Below are 20,133 nucleotides of genomic sequence, written 5' to 3' on the forward strand. Positions count from 1 at the left end.
GCTGATTATGTACTTAGTAAACTCTGTTGGGTTCATCGTGACATGTGTCTTATCCACGCCGTCCATCCGTTTTATCAGCTCATTATAGGGCATGAGGCCAAAGTTAAAGTATATCCAAATCTCAAGTGAACCACAGTACATCAAAAAGTAGGAATTGAGCACTTACTATCAAAAACTTCCTGAGCCAAAGAAGTTTTGGATCAAGCTATTTTATCCCTTCATCCATGTCTGTGTGACCTTATGAATGGGTTGGATAATAAACAAACACTACTGTGGGTCATAGGAAGGTGTCAACGGTGTACGTCATTATCTTCACTGTTTCTTCTAGTGTGGTCCACTTGAGCTTTAGATAAGCTTCGAATTCTAACTAATCATATAAAATGAACTTGACAAACGGATGGACGGCGTGGATAAGAACTTACATCCACAATGGGCCCCACAGAGTAACGCGTACCGAGAAACTCGGTACGGAATCCGCTGAACTCCCTGTAACGAAACTGGCGTCCATGTCCCATCCCCCTTCGCATTTCTTCTCCCTGCATGTCTGTAACGTCCCCCACTCTCTCTGTGCATTAAAAAAAAATGACGAAAATGCCCATGGGCCCTCCTCCTCCCAAAAACCCAAACCCTCCACCTCCAGATAACACCACCGAACAGCCACCACCACAACCGCAACCACAACCACAACCACAACCACAGCCGCAGCAACAGCAACAACAACCACAACAACGAGAGGATGAGCACCCACAATCAGAGCAGATTACCAATACTGATGTTATTCCAGAGCCGGATAAAACCCTATCAGAGGAAAACCCTAACCCTAATCCCACCTCCCAAGAAACCCCGAAAGCAGCAGCATCGGCAGCAGCAGTTCCTTACACCATTCCTCCGTGGGGTGACCGGCCTTCCCACCCTTTCTCCCTTGAAGTGCTCAAGGATGGCTCCATCATCGACCAGCTCGATGTGTAAGCAGAACTCTATCTAATATATCTTCTTTCTTCTCCATTTTCACGCTTTCATGGATTCTATGTTGGAGGTCTGGCCCTTGATAGAGTGGAATTGCGAAACAAGATTCATGTAGCCAACCCCAATTAATTGGGATCAGGCTTAGATGATGATGATGATGGATTTTATTTTGGGATCAGCAGTGGCATGGTATTGCTATCTTGCAGTTTTTTTATTTTGTTCTACATTGTGATTGATCTGTATATCAATTATTGTTATTATCATCATTATTCAGTTTTTTTTTTTTTTTTTTTATTCAATTGTATTGAATATAGAATAAGAATTATGTTATAGAGCAAGGAATTGAAATCAAATGCATCATGAGGAGATGGGAATTTGTATAGTACCTTAATTTATATAAAAGTGAAGATGTGTGTTTTTGACAATATTTCAAAGATTCCGTGCCTTTGGAGGCATGCCATTTTCTGTGCTTCCATGTCATTTTGAATACATGTCACACATGGATCAGAACTGTCCATTTATAGCTGCACAAAGAATGAAGGGAAGCGGTAATAGATTTGAATGCGGGAACAAGAATACATTAGTTAGGAAGTGGGAGTAGGAGTGAGAGTCCGAAGTGTGATTCGTAGTGGGAGCAGCACCCAGTTAGAAGGATCCTGCAACTAAATGGTCCATTTCATGCTTTTAACAGTGATTGGCAGTGTTTAGACAGTTCTAGCGCTTCACTTGGTGGGATAAAAATGAACACTAAAAGACAAGAATCAGCAATGGCTCCTGGTAAGTGAGAATATAGGCCCATTATTAGATGGTTAAAATAGTCACTCAAAGAAAATTTTGATCAAAAGTCAATCTATGGCTGAATCCATAAGATGCATGGTTCAGATCATCATACACACTTGTGTACACAATCTGGAGGCCCAAAAATGCCATGCCTCTGTAGGCAGGTAATCTGTTCTCTTTTTCAAATATGGACGGCAAGATGAGGTTGGATCATCCTCTTTCATTCTTAATAAGATCTTCATCACCAATAAAAAAACATTTTAGCTGGAGCTAAGAACTAGTTAAAGCTTCTCTACGTCCTTCTCTATGGAAAAAGGAGGTTCTGGGAAGCCGGGAGAGAGAAATGGAAGATTTTTTTAAAAGGTAATTCAGGCCCTTTACTTAAAGGCGGAGATATCGGAGCTTTTAGAAAAAGAAAAAGCTCTTAGGGTGAAGTTAACTCAAAAGACTATTCCAACCGTCTTAAGGAGGAGGAAATAAAATGGAGGCAATGCTTGAAGGCTACTTGATTAAAGGAAGGGGACAAAAATTCAAGATTTTTTCACAGTATTGCTAGTGCGAGGGTTGTGAGCAACAAGATATGGAGTGTGATTGTGGATGGTAGAAGATTGGAGGAGAGAGACCATGTTTGTGATGCGGCGGTCAACTATTATGAATCCCTGCTCACCGACGATGTGTGGGTAAGATCCCGACTTGATGATCTTGAGTTTGGTTGCTTCTTGTATGTGGAGGTTGCCTCATCGGAAAAACCCTTCTCGGAAGATGAAGTCAAAGCAGTGGCAGAGTCATTGGGAAGGGACAAGGCCTGGGTCTCAATGGATTCTCATTGGCCTTCTAACAAGAATTTTGGGATGTGGTGAAATGTGATTTGATGGACTTCATGGTGGAGTTTTTTTCAGAGGAGCCATTTTTTGGCTGATCTAAGAGCGTCCTTTATAGCAATCTTCTCAAAGATGTTAGGGGTGAAAAGCTTAAAGGATTTAAGGCCCATTAGTCTCATCGGGGGGCATGCAAGATTCTCAAAAAAATGTTGGCTACCAAAGGGCAGCATTATCCAGCATCATCTCCTAGAACCAAGGGGCTTTTATTGCAGGCAAAATAGATTTTAGATAGTGCAGTAATAGAACACGAGTGCATTGACTCGTGGTTCAAGAGTGAAAGGTATTGTGTGCAAGATGGACATAGAAAAGGCGTATGATTATGTCAATTGGAACTTTTTGGATTACTCATTGGGGCGCATGGGATGATGGCTAAAGTGGAGGGGTTGGAGGAGGGAATGCATTTGGTTGGTGAAAGTCTTGGTAAATAAATTGCCCAAAGGCTTCTTCAAGCTGTTAGGGGGTATCTAAATTGCCTAAAGGCTTCTTCAAGCCATTAGGGGGTATCTAGCAAGGTGTACCCCCTCTCTGCATTCTTGTTTGTCATTGTGGCTGAAGCTAAAAATGCTATTCTTTGTTGGGATTGAAATGGTGTGGTCCCTCCATGTCAGAAGAACGTGCAAAATGAGGAAATTGAAGAATTTATGAGGCTACTTGATTGCCTCCAACATTTCATGCTAGTGAGAGATGATTGGGACATAATGATATGGTTAAAGGATAAATCAAGTCACTTCTCGGTTTTGTCCTTGTATGAGGTTCTTTCGAGGTATATTTTTTTGGGTCTGACTCCATGGCTTAGTAGTAGATATACTCTGTTGTAACACTGAAATCCTGGGATTGAGTGTCCATGTGGTGTGGATGTGTGTGAGTCCGTGTGGTGTGGGTTTGCATGTTAAAAAAGGTTCTTTGGAGGTTTGAGAGGGATTGAGCCCACATGCACGCGACTGATATTTGGCATTATAACACCCCTTCAAAATTAGAGGCCTTCGGATGGCTTGCCAGAAGAGGGAGAATCCTTACCATCGAAAATCTCCAAAAGATGTCCATGATACAACCCAATGTGTGTGTGTGTGTGTGTGTGTGTGTGTGTGTGTGTGTGTGTGTGTGATGTGCATGGAGGACACTGAGACAATTAATCACCTCTTCATCCGTTGCTCGCATGTGAGAAAGATGTGGATATGCTTCTTTGGCCTTTTGACATGTCTTGGGTAATGTTGGATTTGACTGGGGAGTTGTTCTTGCTTTGTCACGGAGTAGGGCTAGGAAGGAAGGTAAACACTATTTGGAGATTGATCTTGTTGGCTTCATTATCGGCTATTTGGGGGGAAATAATGAAAGGTGCTTCTGAATTGAGTCCACTTAGGTGGAGGAGGTCTACTCAAAAGCAAAACTTCTTGTGGTGGAGTGGGCTTCTTGTATTAAATCTTTAGAAGATTGTAATGTTTCGGTTATAGTTTGCTTTGCTCCATCTTGGCACTTTTGGATAAAATTTTCGTTACTTCTGAAAAAAAGGTCTTTGAACCCCTTGAAATCCAGAGTTTTGAGAGAAAGAGCTGCCCTCTATTGCTTATTTGAGATTTGTGCTCCTAGCTTGGTAATAAATCAAAGGGAAGCATATGAAGATCCTATCTTAAGTGCTTTGGACTGCTCCATGTTCTTGCTTTTCTATTTCATCACTACTCTATTCCACTCTGTGGTTGCCATAACCAAGGAGGTAGCGACGAAGGCGGAAATCAAGGAGTTGCTTGATGATTGTTGTAGGTTGGGGACGGAAGCCTATTCGTAGCGTTAATGAAGTTTGGATTAGATTGCAACTGGAGTTGAGGGTGGATCTCCTCTCAACGGGAGGAGCCTGCACATTGACGACCCATTCTTTCATGTTCATCGATGGGAGGATGATGCGTGGTATTATTTTTGGGGAATCCCCTTAGAACTTTGCTTCAGTGAGTTCTACATTGCTGTTGCCTCCTATGTAGGCGAGTTTCTTCTTCTAGACCCGTTGATCGAGAATGGAGAGGTGTGAGTGGCCAGGGTGCTATTTCAAGAAGGGAAGGATTGACAGTTCTGATGTCGGCGACAACCATGATTGACAACAGGAAGGTGTCGATGCAGGTACAACGAGAATTAAAGGAAGGCGTGCAGCTGAGATGGGGGCCCTTTTGGAATTCGCGGGAGGTTGGCGTAGCAGCAGGGAACCATGGCCGACGGCGGAGCGATGCAGTAGGAGCTCAATCTCAGAGCTCTAGCGGACTACATGCAATCTTGCTAGACGCGTGTCAAGATAGGAATGGCGCTAAAGCGGTCGGTGGAGCACTTTAGCACCCGGTTGTGACGCGTGGTCACGGGTGTGCTGCGGGAGTTCAAAATTGTTCGTGCGCCTCCCTCAAGAGAGCTCTCGACCCAAGTTTGGGTATCGAACCTTGACCAGGTCTCAAACCTAGTTCAGGTCCCAAAGCTGTGCTTGAATCGAGGCTCAATACCAGGGTCGATGCTCCAAATCCAGCTTCGTTAGACGTGTGCCCTATTCTCACGGTAGAAGCACACAGTTGGCACACGCAGAGCAAGAGGAGGAATTCTAGCCGTTCATCTAAAGTCGCATTGGAGAGTGAGGCTGGCGATGTCTCTCAGGAAGACACGTGGCAGGATGAAGACATTTCCCGTGTTGGCACGGAAACATCTCGAGAGGCACGTCTTACTCCTGATGTGGGAAGCTACCAAGTATCGCTGACACATACGCCAATGGCCGTGCCATGTGCGGACTAGCTTCCTTCTTTTTTTTTTTTCCCTCACACAGGGCCAAGAAGTTCGAGTGTGTGGATTGGCTACTACCCTTATTTACCAGTGAATCCTTCTTTTCTAGCCCTTGACGCAATTGCTTCTCTGGAGGCCTCCGAAGAGCGGCTATGCTTAATGGAGCACTCAACATTGGTGTCGATGAAGTCCCCCAATGCCTTCAGATTGACACCGACCCTGAAGAGGAATCTCTTGGTGAGGGCAAGATGATGATGAAGGTTCGGTCGTAGAAGATCAACTTGCTGGAGGATGCAATGATGGTCGCTTCGCTGTGCGCAGAAAAGGCGAATGGGAAAGCGAAATCTGTTCCTGCATTGGATAGCGAAATCCTGTAGCTAATACCATCGAATTGGGATATTGGAGGGGTAATCTCAGAGGAGCCATTCATGTTGACAATAGATGTCTTGATTTGTGTGAGTGGCTTGGTGGGCATGTCTTATGGGATGTGAGACAAGGACGTTTATGACTTTATCAATTCGTGATAAGGAAGGCGATACGATGCCACCAGTCTTGTATTCAGTCGAAACCAAGGAAATCTCCCAAAGGTTGGAGAGTGCTTTTGAACTTGGAATGCTCGGTTAATTACAGGACTTCTGCGAAAGAGAGTGGAGTCAAAAGGGCAAGGCTAGGGAGAGGTAGTGATCAATGATCATTATTTCTTGGAATGTACGAGGTCTCGGGAGCAACATCAAAAGGGCTCATGTGAAGAAGATGTGCAAGAAATTGAAGGATGAGATTATCTCTATTCAGGAGACAAAATTACAGGCTATCGACAAAGGTACGCTAAATTCCATTTAGGGTATTAAAGATGTTGATTGGGCTTTTGTGGAGGCTTTTAGGGCTGCTGAGGGCATCCTTGTATCCTGGAAGTCTGACGTGTGGCAAAAGATTGATGTCTTTCCCAAGTCGTTCTCTGTCTATGTTGCTTCGTGATCCAGTTTTAGGGTTCCAATGGATTTTTTCTGCGGTGTATGGTCCTTGCAGAAGTAATTTGCGAGATCAATTTTGGTCAAAGATGGATGATGTCAGATAGAAGTGGCCGAATCCCTGGTGTGTTAGCGAGGGTTTCAACGTGGTTTGTTTTTCTTACGAAAAGTCGAAGGGTGATAGGATTGCATTAATGGCCTGTTTCGCTGACTGGGTGGGCAAGCACGACTTGGTGGATCTCCCTATGGGGGGAGCCACATTCACCAAGTCGAATGAAAGGGATGCTCCCATGTTGTCGAGATTGGACATTTTTGGTTTCGGTGGATTGGATTGATATGTTTCCTTTAGTCAGCCAAGGGGGTCTCCCAAGAATAGTGTCAGATCATCGCCCCATCTTCCTTGAAGTGGTTGAAGATGATTAGGGCCTTGAGCCTTTCCGGTTTGAGGCAATTTGGCTCGAAATTGAGGGGTTTGAACAGCTTGCGGCAGAATGGTGGTCCTCTTTCATCGTTGAAGGATTTGCAGGGTTCAAGATTTTTTAAAAATTGAAGATGCTAAAAGACAAGCTGAGAGAGTGGAAGAAAAGAGGTTTCTGCTTAGGAGGGAGGAGGAATTCAACAAGATGGCAAAGCAAATCCATGCTTCTGACGTGCTTGAAGAAGAGGGAAGGTTAACCCTCTAAGATAGACAGAGAAGGGACAACATCTTTTTGTCTATGCTAGGCGGGCTGAGGAGGAAATCAAGTGGAGGCAAAGATCGAGGGCGGTGTGGTTGATACCCATGTTTTCTACAATATGGCCAGCGTGCAGGCATGTGCAAATAGAATTTCTTTGCTTGTGGGAGGAACTCCTACGTACGACAAATCGGAGATATGGGATGCTATAGTTTCCTTTCATATGAATTTGTTGGTGGAAGAGAAGTGGAGCAAATCGATGTTGAATTTCTTGGAATTAAAGAAGTTATCTCTTGAAGCTACGACTGATATGGAAAAGTCATTTACCGAGGAAGAGGTGAAGGCAAGGTATTCAAAATTGGTTACGTAATGGTAATGATCATAACCATTACGCGTTATAGGGTTGAAATGGTCGTTATAGAAAAACAGGCTGTAACGTTCTTGTAACAGTTTTTTCAAAAAATAAAAAAGGGCCGTAACAGCCGATATGGGGGCCATTACAACCCGTATCATAACGGTCACGGTGATGGCCATTACGGCCATCGTTACTGTTTTGGAACACCTTGGGTGAAGGTGATTATTGGCTCTATGTGCGGGGATAAGGCGCCTGGCCTAGATTTATTCCTAATTTTATTCTTCCAAAAGTTTTGGCACGTCATTAGGAAGGACATTATGGACTTCGTTGCCAAGTTTTGGAAAAGGAGTCGATTATCTATAGAATTGGGTGCTTCTTTTATCGCTCATCCCTAAAATTCAAGGAGTGGAATGGTTGAAGGATTTTAGGCCAAGTGGTTTGATTGGGAGTCTGTACAAAATCCATGCTAAAATGCTTGCATCCAGATTAAGGGCAACTCTCTTCGGTTTTTTCTTAATATCAGGGGGCGTTTGTGGCAGGAAGATAGATCTTAGATATCACTCTTATTGCCTACGTATGCATTGATTTCAGACATAGGGGCAGGGAGGCGGGGTTGGTGTGTAAGCTGGATCTTAAGAAGGCGTATGATCATGTCAACTGGGACTCCCTCGACTACATGATGGAGAGACTGGGTTTTGGCGTTAAACGAAGAGGATGGATCAGGGCTTGTGTCCTTTTAAGTGTTGGTTAATGGCTCGCTGAAAGGTTTTTTCAGATCATCGCGTGGCCTGAGGTAGGGAGCTCTGCTATCGCCATATTTATTCGTGATAGTTGGTGAAGCCCTAAGCGGTATGCTTTCAAGAGGGGCGGCAAAGAGTCTCTTTTTAAGTTTTCATAAGGTAGGGGTTGATAATCAAATCACTCACCTTCTTTAAGTGGATGACACGCTGCTCTTTTGTGAAGCTAAGGAGGAGTCGATGGATAACTTTTGGAAATTTCTTGCGTGCTTTGAGGCAGTGTCAGGATTGAAGATTAGCGTCGTGAAGTTCGAAATGCTAGGAGTGCACGTTGAAGAGGAGGAACTCAATCTTCCGGCTTTAGTTTTTGGGTGCAAAGTTGGTGCCTTCCCTTCCAATGATTTAGGGCTTCCTTTGTGTATAGGGAAGCCGACGAAGTATCTGTGAAATAAGGTGATCGAAAGAATCAAGTGGAAATTGGCCACGTGGAAGTGTCAGTCTGTCTATGGCGGAAGTGGATTTGGCACATTGGAGCAGAGGAATGAATATTGTGGAGAGAGGTGATAGCAAGTAAGTATAGCATGCAAGAGGGGGGGTGGTTTGTGAGAAAGGCCTCACTCTATTGGGCGTCCACAATTTGGAAAGCGATAGCAGGGACAACATATGGTTAGGCGTGGTATCTCCTTCCGAGTGGGTAGAGACAATCACATTCAGTTTTGGATTGACCCTTGGCTCGATGAACACTCTTCAAACCATTTTCCCAAGGATCACCCTTTTAGTTGTTGACAAATTTGTTTTGGTGGCTGATTGTTTCTCCGTTGTGGAGGAAACGGTTGTCTGGTCCCCTCCGTGCCTTATGCCTTTGTCGGAAGAAGAGATCGTTGAAGTAACTTCGCTTTTGAACCTCCTTAATCGCATTAGGCCTGATGTCAATGTTGATGATCATGTGTATTGGTCCAGGCATAGATCCGGGAAATGTTCGTTGAAGTCTCTCTACGAGCTTATTGTTGAGGACCCTATTCCGTTATGCACGCTTTACCTGCTTCATTTCTGGTTTTATGAGGCTCCTATTAGGGTGGCGGTTTTTGTGTGGCTTCTTGGGCGGGGAATGATTCTCACAATTGACTATTTGCAAAAAAGATCTCTTGTTCTCCCTAATGTTTGCCTCATGTGTATGAAAAATGGGGTGTCGATTGATCACCCGTTTATACATTGCTCTTTTGCCCGCCAAGTTTGGAATCATATCCTTAACGGGATGCAAGTGGCTTGGGTTATGCCAAACTCCGTGAGTGAGTTAATTTGGGCATGGCATGGCAGTGAAGGTACTACTACAAGGAAGGCAGTTTGGAGATTACTTCTAATGGGGATCTTTTGGGTTCTTTGGGGAAGGACATGGGACCTGAAGAGGTCGTTTGTAAAGTGGAAAGCTTAGTCCTTGGTTGGGCTGCTTGTACTTAGGCTGTTTCAGGTGGACCTTTTCTTTGTTTTGGTGTGGGGGCTGTATTCTTTGTTCGCTTCGGCGGCATTTTTTAACAAAATTCTCTCTCTCAAAAAAAAGAAAGGCTGTGCATGGAGTCTGTGGCCATGGTAGAAGAAAGGGCAGACTGCAGGAAGCTTTCTAATCGATCCAGACACAGATGGATTACTTTAGACAGATGGCGATGCACTTAAAGAATAAAAGGTTGTCTCCAAAATCATCCCCAAGGACAGTTAAGGCTCCAGGTTGATCTGCTTGAGCTGTCAAGCCCTGGCAAATCAATCCGGTTGTGATGATGAGACTGATGCAACCCGGTTGTGATAATAAGACCAATGCATCCGGGGCCATACATGAGTAATCAGAGGATGCATCCATGCTACACAAGCTGGTGGTTAATGCTCAGACATTGAAACACATATCAGGCCCAGATAGGTCCATCCAACGGTCCAGACTTCAGATTGGATGACTGCCATATGAGAGACCTGGACCATTTAATCATCCACATAGCTGATCTGGACCATTTCAATTTTCAAGTGTCTAGATTCTTCAGATTGAGGATTTGGAGTTTGTACCAGATCTAGGGTTGGTTGGATAATATAAATGGACAAGATACAATTTGTGTCGGCTACTGATTAGATCAACAGGGTGCTTCTAACTAGGTGTCAGTGTCACTCCTGCTTTGAATTGCGCTTCAAACTCTCGCGTTTGCTTCCTACTTATTTATTCTTGTTTACATTTTGAAACAGGCACTTACCTGCTGCTGCACTGGAATCTGCCGCTTTGCTTCATGGTTCATGCAACCATTGATCAGACAACCTTGATGGAACACACGTGTCTTGGACTTGATGAATCTTCAGAAAATGACCAAAATACCCCTACATATGGCTGATTATATAGAGCTTGTATGCAGGGGTATTTTGGGAATTTCCAGATTTCCAGTCTTCATTTGGTTTTCTTATTATATGTTTAGCTTTCTGTTTTAGTAGAAGTCCATGTGTCCTTTAAAAGTAGAAGTCAATGTGTCAATCTGTTAGTTTTATTTTTATTTTTATTTTTATTTTTTATTTTATGTCATAGCTCATAGGTAGTCTAAAAATAGTGAAGTTCAGATTTGTAAGATCTCTTTGGTCTCTATGTTTGTATTTTGGCCTGTAGAAAGATCTCCAAGGCCATACTTCGGGGGTTAGTTGATTAATGTTTTGAAAAGCTAATAGGAAGTTCCTTTTTTCCCCCCCTGCAATGGAATTGTTAATCATTTAGTGAGATACCATTCATAGGGTGGGAATGGGTCTGGTGGCCCAGCTTAGTGGAGCTAGGGCCTGAGCCCCTAAACTTGGCCCAAGGGCCGGGCATGGGCCAATGATGAATAACCCGGCCCTGTCTTGGGCACCAAGATATGCACCATGTTTCACACAACTGTGAGATTCAGTTTGGGTTGCACGCAAATAGGAGATCTGGTCTGTTTATCTTGAGGGTCCTTCCATTTAGACGCCTTGGCCCAAAAGTCAGGCCTGCCCATTCAAAAGTGGGCCACCATGGTATATATATATATTTGAAGTGTGATGGAATTTTATTAAAAAGACCCACAAGCAACAGCTAAACAGGAAAAGATTACAAAACCCAAAAAGCAAACAACCACTAACTACAAAGAACATGAAGCGACGTCACATAGGGATGCATTTGAGGGCAGCCACCCATTTCGAAACCAACATTGATATGGAGACTATAACTTCAAAAGGAGAGTTGTGAGACCGTCTTTGATTCCTCTCACCCCATAAAGCCCACCATATAGTCGGTAATGTGATTAACCACTGTCTTATCTCCCTTTTTCCCACAGCCCTTGCGCCAAGCCCATAAAAGTTCCCTAATTGAGCCAGGCATGGCCGATCGAAACCCCAAAGCCTGCTAAGAAATGCTCCTAGACTTTAATCGAAAAAAGGACAAAAAATGAAAAGGTGATCTATAGTTTTCGTGTCTTGCTCATACACAACACATATTGGGAATGGGCATTGATCTCTTCTGCAAGTTGTCAATATTAAGAACTCGTTTCCTTCCTACCAGCCACACAAAAGTTGCTACCTTTGGGGGCACGCCGTAGAACTAGAAGTGAAATGCATGCATCTCTTGAGGTATATTATCCCTACTGCAAAGACTCTTGTAGGACTTCACTGTAAGATGACCTGAGCTATGCTCCTTCCACACCATAGAATCGGCCTCTCTTGTAGGGGATTCCAACTTCAGATGATCAAGCAAGGCGATGTACTTGTCAGCTTGACAATCCGTTGAGTTTCTTTTGCATGGAGGAGCCCAACTAGCTGTAAAATCAGCGATGGAGAAGCAATCTGCCACTTTTAAACCCCCTCTTGGGGCAAGACTAGCGAGGAGAGGGAAGTCAGTACGTAACGATGTGTCTCAACACCATTGGTCTTCCCAGAACCATCCCCCACCAAGAAAAGGACCACATGATCAAAAGCCCCCCGGAGGCCTAACACTGATTTCTAGATGTGGGAAGATCCATACAAGGAAGATCCCCTGGTCGCCCATCCCCCATCCTCAGTTCCATATTTGGATGCAATAATTTTGTGCCAAAAACCCCCAACCTCCATACGAAGCCTCCACAACCACTTCCCGAGGAGGGCTGAGTTCATAGAAGATAACTCACACACTCCCGCACCTCCATGGATCACCAGCCTGCACACCTCGTTCCAACTTAAAAGGTGGAACTTTTTATCTTCCATTGAGCCTTGCCAAAGAATATCCCTTCACATCCTTTCCAGTCTTACACACACTGATTGGGGACACTTGAAAAGATACATGAAATACAACGGCATATTAAAAGAGACTGTCTTGATTAAAGTGAGCCTGACACCCAAGGAAAGATATCATGTCTTCCATTTTGATAATTTTCTTTCAATCCTTTCTACCACCTTGTCCCAAAGATGCTTAGTAGGCTTCCCAACACAAAGCATAAGCCCTAAATAGGTGGAAGGGCGAATACCAACCTTACACTTGAACACCATTGCAACTTGGAAGTCTCCTCCTTAGATAAATGAATGCCTACATTTCACTCTTCCCAACATTGATTTTAAGGCCATAACCGCTTCAAAGCATAGAACCGCTTTTCGTAAATCATCAATCATATCTTCATCAGCCTCACAAAAGATGATTGTATTATCAACAAATTGTAAAAAGCAACCACCTTGAATCTTGAAAAAAGACCACACTCCTAGCTCCTTTCCAGCATTCGACTGAAGACCTCTGTAATAACGAGAAAGAGATAAGGAGAAATGGGGGTTTCCTTGCCTTAAGTCTCTAGACGCCTTGAAGTATTCCTTCGGGGAGCCATTTAGAAGGATTGAAAAGGTTGGAGACCAAAAATACACCTGCATCCATTACCTCCATTTTACCCTGCAGCCCGTCCTATCTAGCATGTAGTCCAAAAAATCCCAGTCGACATGATCGTAAGCTTACCCCACATCAACTTGCAAATAATTCTTGGTTTTTTCTCCTCGTGGTGAGAATCTAAACATTCGTGAGCTATAAGTGCGGTATCTAGAATATGACGCCCTTCCACAAAGGCCCCTTGATTTTGGGAGATAACATTACCCAACACCCCTTTAAGTCTCGAAGTAAGCTCTTTGGCCAAAATTTTATAAGGGTTTTCAAGGAGGCTTATGGGCCTAAATTCTTTCAAATCCTCTGCTCATTCGATTTTAGGGATTAATGTTATAAGTGATGCCCCAAGCTCAACCGGAATGCGACCCTCATCAGAGAAGTCTTTGATAAAAGCAATGACATTTGACTTAACCATGGTCCCTAAGAGAGCATAGCCCTGTCCTTTGTCTCCGCCAACACAGACCAAAGGAGAAAGGGTCTAGCATTTTCCACGACTCTCGAATCGATACGAACCTCTTTTCTTGACAAGGATTGCTCCGTCCACACCCACCTATCATGGGGTAGTGCATGAACCTTCCCCTCTCCTACTACTCTGGGCTTTTGGGAAGGAGGCGCCGACCTATTCCCAACTAGAGCCTCCATGTAGGACTTGCCTCTATCAGCCTCGGCTTCGAATCCTCCATACTTTCTAGCTTCAACCTCCTCCCTATAAGGTTTCTCTTCCCCAGTGCCTACTCTGCCAGAGGTAGAGATCCCCTTCCTTTTTGAATTCTTGAGATGTTCCTTCTCTTTTTGTAGTAGATCTGCCTCCCTGTTTACCTCTTCCGGACCGCACTTTGCTCTTTGCACCAAAAGTTTCATCCCTGCGAACCTTTTGCCATTCAACAAACGGATTGTCACTTCCAGTTCTTCTTCCATCCTCATACGAACGAAAGCAAATCCCCAAGGGGACGATGACCCCTAAGCCCAACGTATCACCACCTCCATCACCTCACCTACTTTTCCGAAGACTTTTGCAAAATTAACTGGCAGCCATCTTGATGGAAAGCCTTTACAAACAAGGTAGGAAGAACCTTGAGAGTAGTCTTAACTTTCTTAGTGCTGGCCATGGTATGTCATAAAGGCCGTTATGTAAAGGTAACAGTGGCAATTGTTAAACGTTATGGGGTTGTAAAGGCCGTAACGGGCTTATGGAAAAAATAACTTGTAAAGGCCGTTCTAGCCTCCGTAATGGCCTGTAATGGCCCTCGTTGTAACAACACCATAACGGTCAATTACGGGGCAGATATAGGTTTTTTAGTTTTTTTTTTTCAATAAAAAAAGCGATTGTAATGGCCATTACACGCGCCCGTAACAATTGTTACAACCCGTAGTAAAGGTAGTGGTGGTGGCTGTTATGGCTATAGAATACCTCGGTGTTGGCAGAATTCTTTCCCTTTTTTCCTTCTAGCAGATATCCACCCATTCCCTTCTTCATGAGAATGGTATTATAAACAAAGGGATAACTAAGAAAAATGTGGTCAATTTTTTCATGGCCATCTGTTCGTTATGAGAATCAACATGCTTTTTTGGCAGGGCATCTACACCATTGGACCTACCTAATGGATGACTAGGACCTTGTCCCCCTGGGACCAACTTTTTATTCTCTTTTGCTTGCAAGGGCCGTTTCAACTCTGCTAGGGCCATGGCTTAGGGGACCAGGGCCAGGCTATGGCCAGCCTCGGCCCATTGCCACCCCTAACATTAGTACCTTGTTTCGATGCCATTAGATTGGTAGAATGATTCTATGTAGTTATCCATAATTTTCCATTTTCCTGCATTCATGTGTGAGTTTTGAAGAATTTTTAGCTCAAGATCTAATCAGGAAATGTTCCAGATTTAGCTTGATTGAGCTTATTGGACGATCATCAAGTTCGATGTCAAAACCCATGAATGACAATGGAGTGTGTGGGGAAGTTGATTTCAAATAGATTATGGATAATGTAAGGTAGAATGATTTGATGATCAACTTACATATTGTGTTGGAAAGGTACCAGGATTATGGCATGCATGTTGGAACACGTTTTCATGATAGGATGCAGTTTGGAATTTATTTATGTATTGGATCAAGAGCTTCAATCGATCCTTTGAACAGAAGGTTATGGCAGATGATAAGAAGTTTATGATGGAAAATAAAATAAAATAAAATAATAAAATTGAAAGAACATGCTTTCTTATGATGGAAACAAGTGCAAGTGGACCAGATTAGATTTACAGAAGGAGAAGATTTCATCATGCGAAAAGATAATACACCAACCATATTTACTCGCCAAATATTTCCATACCTTAAAATCTTCGTAAAATAGCAGCATAGACCTTCAAAGATTTGGCCTATTTGTAATGGCCTAAAATAGTAAAAGTAAATCTAGAAAATCATCCCTAAAATCTTCAAATCTGCACCTCTATCTTCCAATAATAGTCAATGTAGTCTCTGAAATCTAGCTCCCAAAACTACAGCAAACAGTCCAAAATTCAGCACATGTTGGGCATTGGCCCTACATAACTTATCATCTGTAGATAGATGGTGAATCAAAGTATCTGTAATTTATTTTAGAGTTTGGCTGGGGACTCACCATCTGAATGGGATTTAATCCTTTCTCAAGCCGAATTTGCATTCCAAAGCACAATTTTTTAATGGCATACGATAGTTTGGTCTAGGGGAAAATCACCATTCGATATAGTATATGGCAGAGCTTCTTTGCGTGTAGTGGACTTAGTTCCTTTACTGAGTCAAGGACGGGTAAGTGATGGAGCTGATGCATATGTAAGCACATTGGACAAGTCCATGAGGAGAGTATGAAGCAACGATGGGCAAGTAATGCTAAATAGAAGGAATTGTCTGTTGTGCACTGTAGGTCAATGTTATGGTGTGGGAGACTTGGTTATGGTTATCTATACTGGGAATGTCTTCTGCTTGGCAGATGTCACAAATTGAAGCGGAAGACAGTTGGTCCTTGTACCATTTTAAGAAACCAGGTGATTATGTGTATTTGGTGGACATGCTTCAGAACCTGCAAATTTTACTGTTTTTTAATGTATTCAATTTCTATGACTGTCATTGAAATGATGAGCCCACGTGCATGGAGGGTGGAGACCATAAAAACATTTTGTTGAAGTAGAATGAGAAAGTTTACGATATTGGATCTGGTTATCCTTCAGAAAAAATAAAGAACTGGATATTGTAGATGTCTACGTGGGAAGATGCATTGTGGAAGCTATAGGAGATTTCTCTTGGCTTGGGAAGATTGTCACTGACAGATTGATCATGGGCTGAATAAGCTGAATTATAGAAGCTTGATGAAAATTTGTTTTCCAGATGTATGGAAGCCTGCTTGACAAAGCTTTTCTGATCTGGGGGAATGAAGTGAATAGATTCAAATCCTCATCAGGTGAATTCTTGATTACCGGGAAACACTCTCAGCCCATGCAAGGTTGATTTTGGTGTGCGGTGCCACTACTCGAGAGCTTTATGTCCATTGATAGAAAATCATGCCATATCCAAAAGCCATGAGACTTGGTGAATGGCTTCTATTTGTGGAGACCATACATCGTGAAATGTGAAGAGATCCTGTCAATCAGACTGTTAGATCGTTCTAAAAAGATCAACAGCTCAGACTTGATGATGGGTTCTAGCTTGAATCATCATGACATGAAGACTTCTTAGCTTTAAGTTAACAACTAATTAAAAGTTAAAATTTCTCCATTTTCTCCTTTACCCCATGTTTAAGCGGAGCCTTCCTTTCATATCTAATTAGAGGTATTTAATTAATTTTATCTTTTTTATGGATGCAGTTAAGAGAACGTCATAAAGAGCGGGCATACAAATTTCTTTCTTTCTTTTTTCTTTTTCTACTCAAAAGTTGAAGTCTTTGGACTCTCTATTCTAGGGTTATTAGACAAAGAGCCCTCCTTTATATTGCTTGTTTGAGGTTTATGCTCAAGCTTAATTATAAATCAAAGGCAGTTAAGAGAACGTCATAAAGAGCGGGCATACAAATTTCTTTCTTTCTTTTTTTCTTTTTCTACTCGAAAGTTGAAGTCTTTGGACTCTCTATTCTAGGGTTATTAGACAGAGCCCTCCTTTATATTGCTTGTTTGAGGTTTATGCTCAAGCTTAATTATAAATCAAAGGATGGTTGTTTCCATCCTTTTCTCCTTTGAAGATTCTACCTCATTGTTACTTTTCTGTTTCATCTTTATGCCATGACAATGTAGAATGACTCTCTACTGGCAACTTGATGTAATAATGTAAAAAATATGTTGATATTTTTGAATGGTAGCTCCAATGAGGGAGGGAGGTTAACGTTGTTAATAAAACGTGGGTGTTAAAACAATGACTTATTTCCAGTTGAACAGGCATATATGGGAACACAAAATTGTACGCGTGAAAAAAAAATCATCTGTTGTGTTTGCCTCTTCTATGATTATGTCGGTAGCAAAGTGTGATAGCTAGTTATGTTTTTGTTGAAGCTGGCACTAACCTCTCAAACCCATCATGTCAAGGTGTAACGAACCCATCAGATGAACAAACTAGCTATTGCCACATTGAGCCTATTGTTAGTAGGATCTTACTTTAAGTCGGTTAGTGGTTATAGACATCTGGAAAAAAAGAAAAAAAGAAAAGAACTTTGGTTCCATGATTTGTTTATGCTTCTAGGAAATTTCTTTAAAGACTATTAACCTTTCTGAAGTCAAGATAGTAATTCATAGTTATTACATTTTTGGTGCATTTGAATTTAATATGAGTATTTTCCAAGTACTTTGTTTGTCTTCAATGTATTATGATGCAGATCTGGAAAAGGGGCGTACATGTTTGGGCGGATAGATCTATGTGACTTTGTACTCGAGCATCCGACCATTTCTCGTTTCCACGCAGGTATACTTTATTTTCAGCCTCTATTGGTTTTGTACTAGCTAGCTTCAAAATGGAGATTAGGGCTGTTTGGCACAACAAGCCTGTAAATGGAGAAAAGTTATTCTAGGACGTGAATTATAGTACAATTGTATTATGGAATGAGCATGTTTACTGTTTGGCAAACACAATCTGTTATTCTAAGAATAGACCTTATTCTGTCTGGCAAACTTCCCGGAACTCAATTGAACAAGAAATTCAATTTTAAACATTCTGCTCGGCAAATATCCAACATATGGTCTCTATATTTGATTTTGCATCCCTATGAAAAGTTACTTTGAACGATCCTAGCCATCTGACTATCTGAGCAATGGCTAGGAAAATGGACTATCTAGATTGATTATACTAGAAATTTGTTCATTTATATGGCCATCCATCACATGAGGCTCACCGTGGATATTATTCTCTCAAGAATCACTTTGTTTGGACAGTCTTAGTTGTCCAGATGGTTAGACTTCATCGATCTGGGCTCTCCATCATGTGGCCCCATCATTTGACTGGATGTCTATCAATTCATTTAACGGTTGAAAAATGGGTGCCCTTGAATTATAATATAGGAAATGGTCTGGTTACGATCATAACTGGCCAACATTTGGGCCTACCTTCGATTGCTTGTGTATCTCAAAAATCAGTTGATCCAAATGATTGGATCGATTACCAAGAAATTGACAATTCAGATTGTTCATATTGGAAAAGATCTATTCATTGATCTGGATGAGCTGTCATGTTCCCCACCTTTGATTACCATTGCATGTTATAATTTACTCTGATCAAATGATCTAAATTGTTTGATCAATGGACAGGAGTGGATGATCTGGATTGATTATAGTGGAATAAGGTCTAATCATGGATCTCGATGGTTCATCATGTGGGCTACACTTGGTCGTCCGTCTATCTCAAGAATCACTTCAATCACACGATCTCTTTGATAAGAAGATCTCAAGCGCATGATCATTGGCGATGAAGGGATGGTCCAAATTGATTTATACTAAATGCATGATCATCAATCTAGACAGTCCATCACTGATTCACTGTACTTCTATATCGCTGCCTTAGTCTCTCTCATGCAGTTTCCTACTTTTTTCTTTAATAAAGCTGAATTACCAAAAAAATTAAAATGCTCACATCGCATGTTGGGGGCCAACAGGCCTTGATTTAAAAGTTGGTCTATAGCTACTGCTTTGCAGAAGTTAGAGGGTTTGCATAAGTTTATTTTTGCCCTTATTTAATTGGTTTAAGAAACCAACTCTGGAGAGTGTGTTGCAGCTGTAGTTGTTTGGGAATTGGTTATGGGGAGGGGTTTGTCAAGTTTTGGGAAGGTCTACTTTAGGGAACATGGAAACTAGGAAAATGGTTATGGTGTTTGGAGGATGCTTAAAATGGTTATGTATGCTGTGGGACTCACTTTTTGTTGGGAAAATGGGTTTTGTGCATGCTTGGATAATGCCCTTTTCCAAAATCCAATTGTAGAAAGGCTATTTTGTGCTAAATACCCGTTTGTGCAGAACAAGGTGGAATTGTGGAAAGCCTGTTTTCATTTTAGAAAACACCAATTTTCACAGGACAAGTACCTAATATTTCTCGTATGTATCTATCCCTTCAAAATCAGTACAAGGAATCATGAAATGGCAGCTTTCTCGAGAGACTTGAAATCTGAAGCTCCTTTTGTCCGCCGATTCCTTTCTTCGTCGATTGATAAAGAAACAATTAAAAATGAAGAAGAAAAATGAGATTGAGAGAAAAATGAGGGTTTTGGGAGGGAGGGAAATGAGGGTTTTGGGAGCGAGGGAGGGAAGACGCTCTTTGATTTGCTAAGAGGCCTTTTGCTCAAAAATGCCTTGGAGGGACCTTGCTTCCTTTGGTTGTTGTTGTCAAAGGACCTTTTTTCCGACATTGACCATTTGCAAGTGCCATGCTTGTCTGACACGTGCGTGGGACGTAGCCATCCGGACTAGGCCCTTGCACGTCAAAGTCTAGCCATGAGGTAAGGACAAGAATGCAGGTCGAGTCTAGTCCATAAGGTAAGGACAAGAGTGCAGGTCGAGTCCAGTCGATAGGGGTTGGGCTCAGGCCATGTTGAACACACTGGCCAAATACCAAGGCACTGGTGTTTTATAAGTTGAATTGGCAGATATATCAAGCCTTTTTGCATACGCAAGCCCAGGTTCAGTCCAATCAGTTATTGGGCCTAAAATTAAGG

General features: G+C 42.3%; 1 protein-coding gene across 1 annotated transcript in view; it reads left to right on the forward strand.

Moving 5' to 3' along the window:
* Positions 1-513: 513 nt before the first annotated feature.
* Positions 514-20,133, forward strand: part of LOC131258053 (uncharacterized) — a 67,497-nt gene continuing 47,877 nt past the window's right edge. Inside the window, 2 exon segments of the mRNA XM_058259106.1 lie at positions 514-965; positions 17,812-17,897. Coding sequence (XP_058115089.1) covers positions 583-965; positions 17,812-17,897 — 469 coding nt within the window. The 5' untranslated portion in view covers positions 514-582.

The sequence above is a fragment of the Magnolia sinica genome, chromosome 10 (assembly GCF_029962835.1).
Source record: "Magnolia sinica isolate HGM2019 chromosome 10, MsV1, whole genome shotgun sequence".
NCBI lineage: Eukaryota > Viridiplantae > Streptophyta > Magnoliopsida > Magnoliales > Magnoliaceae > Magnolia > Magnolia sinica.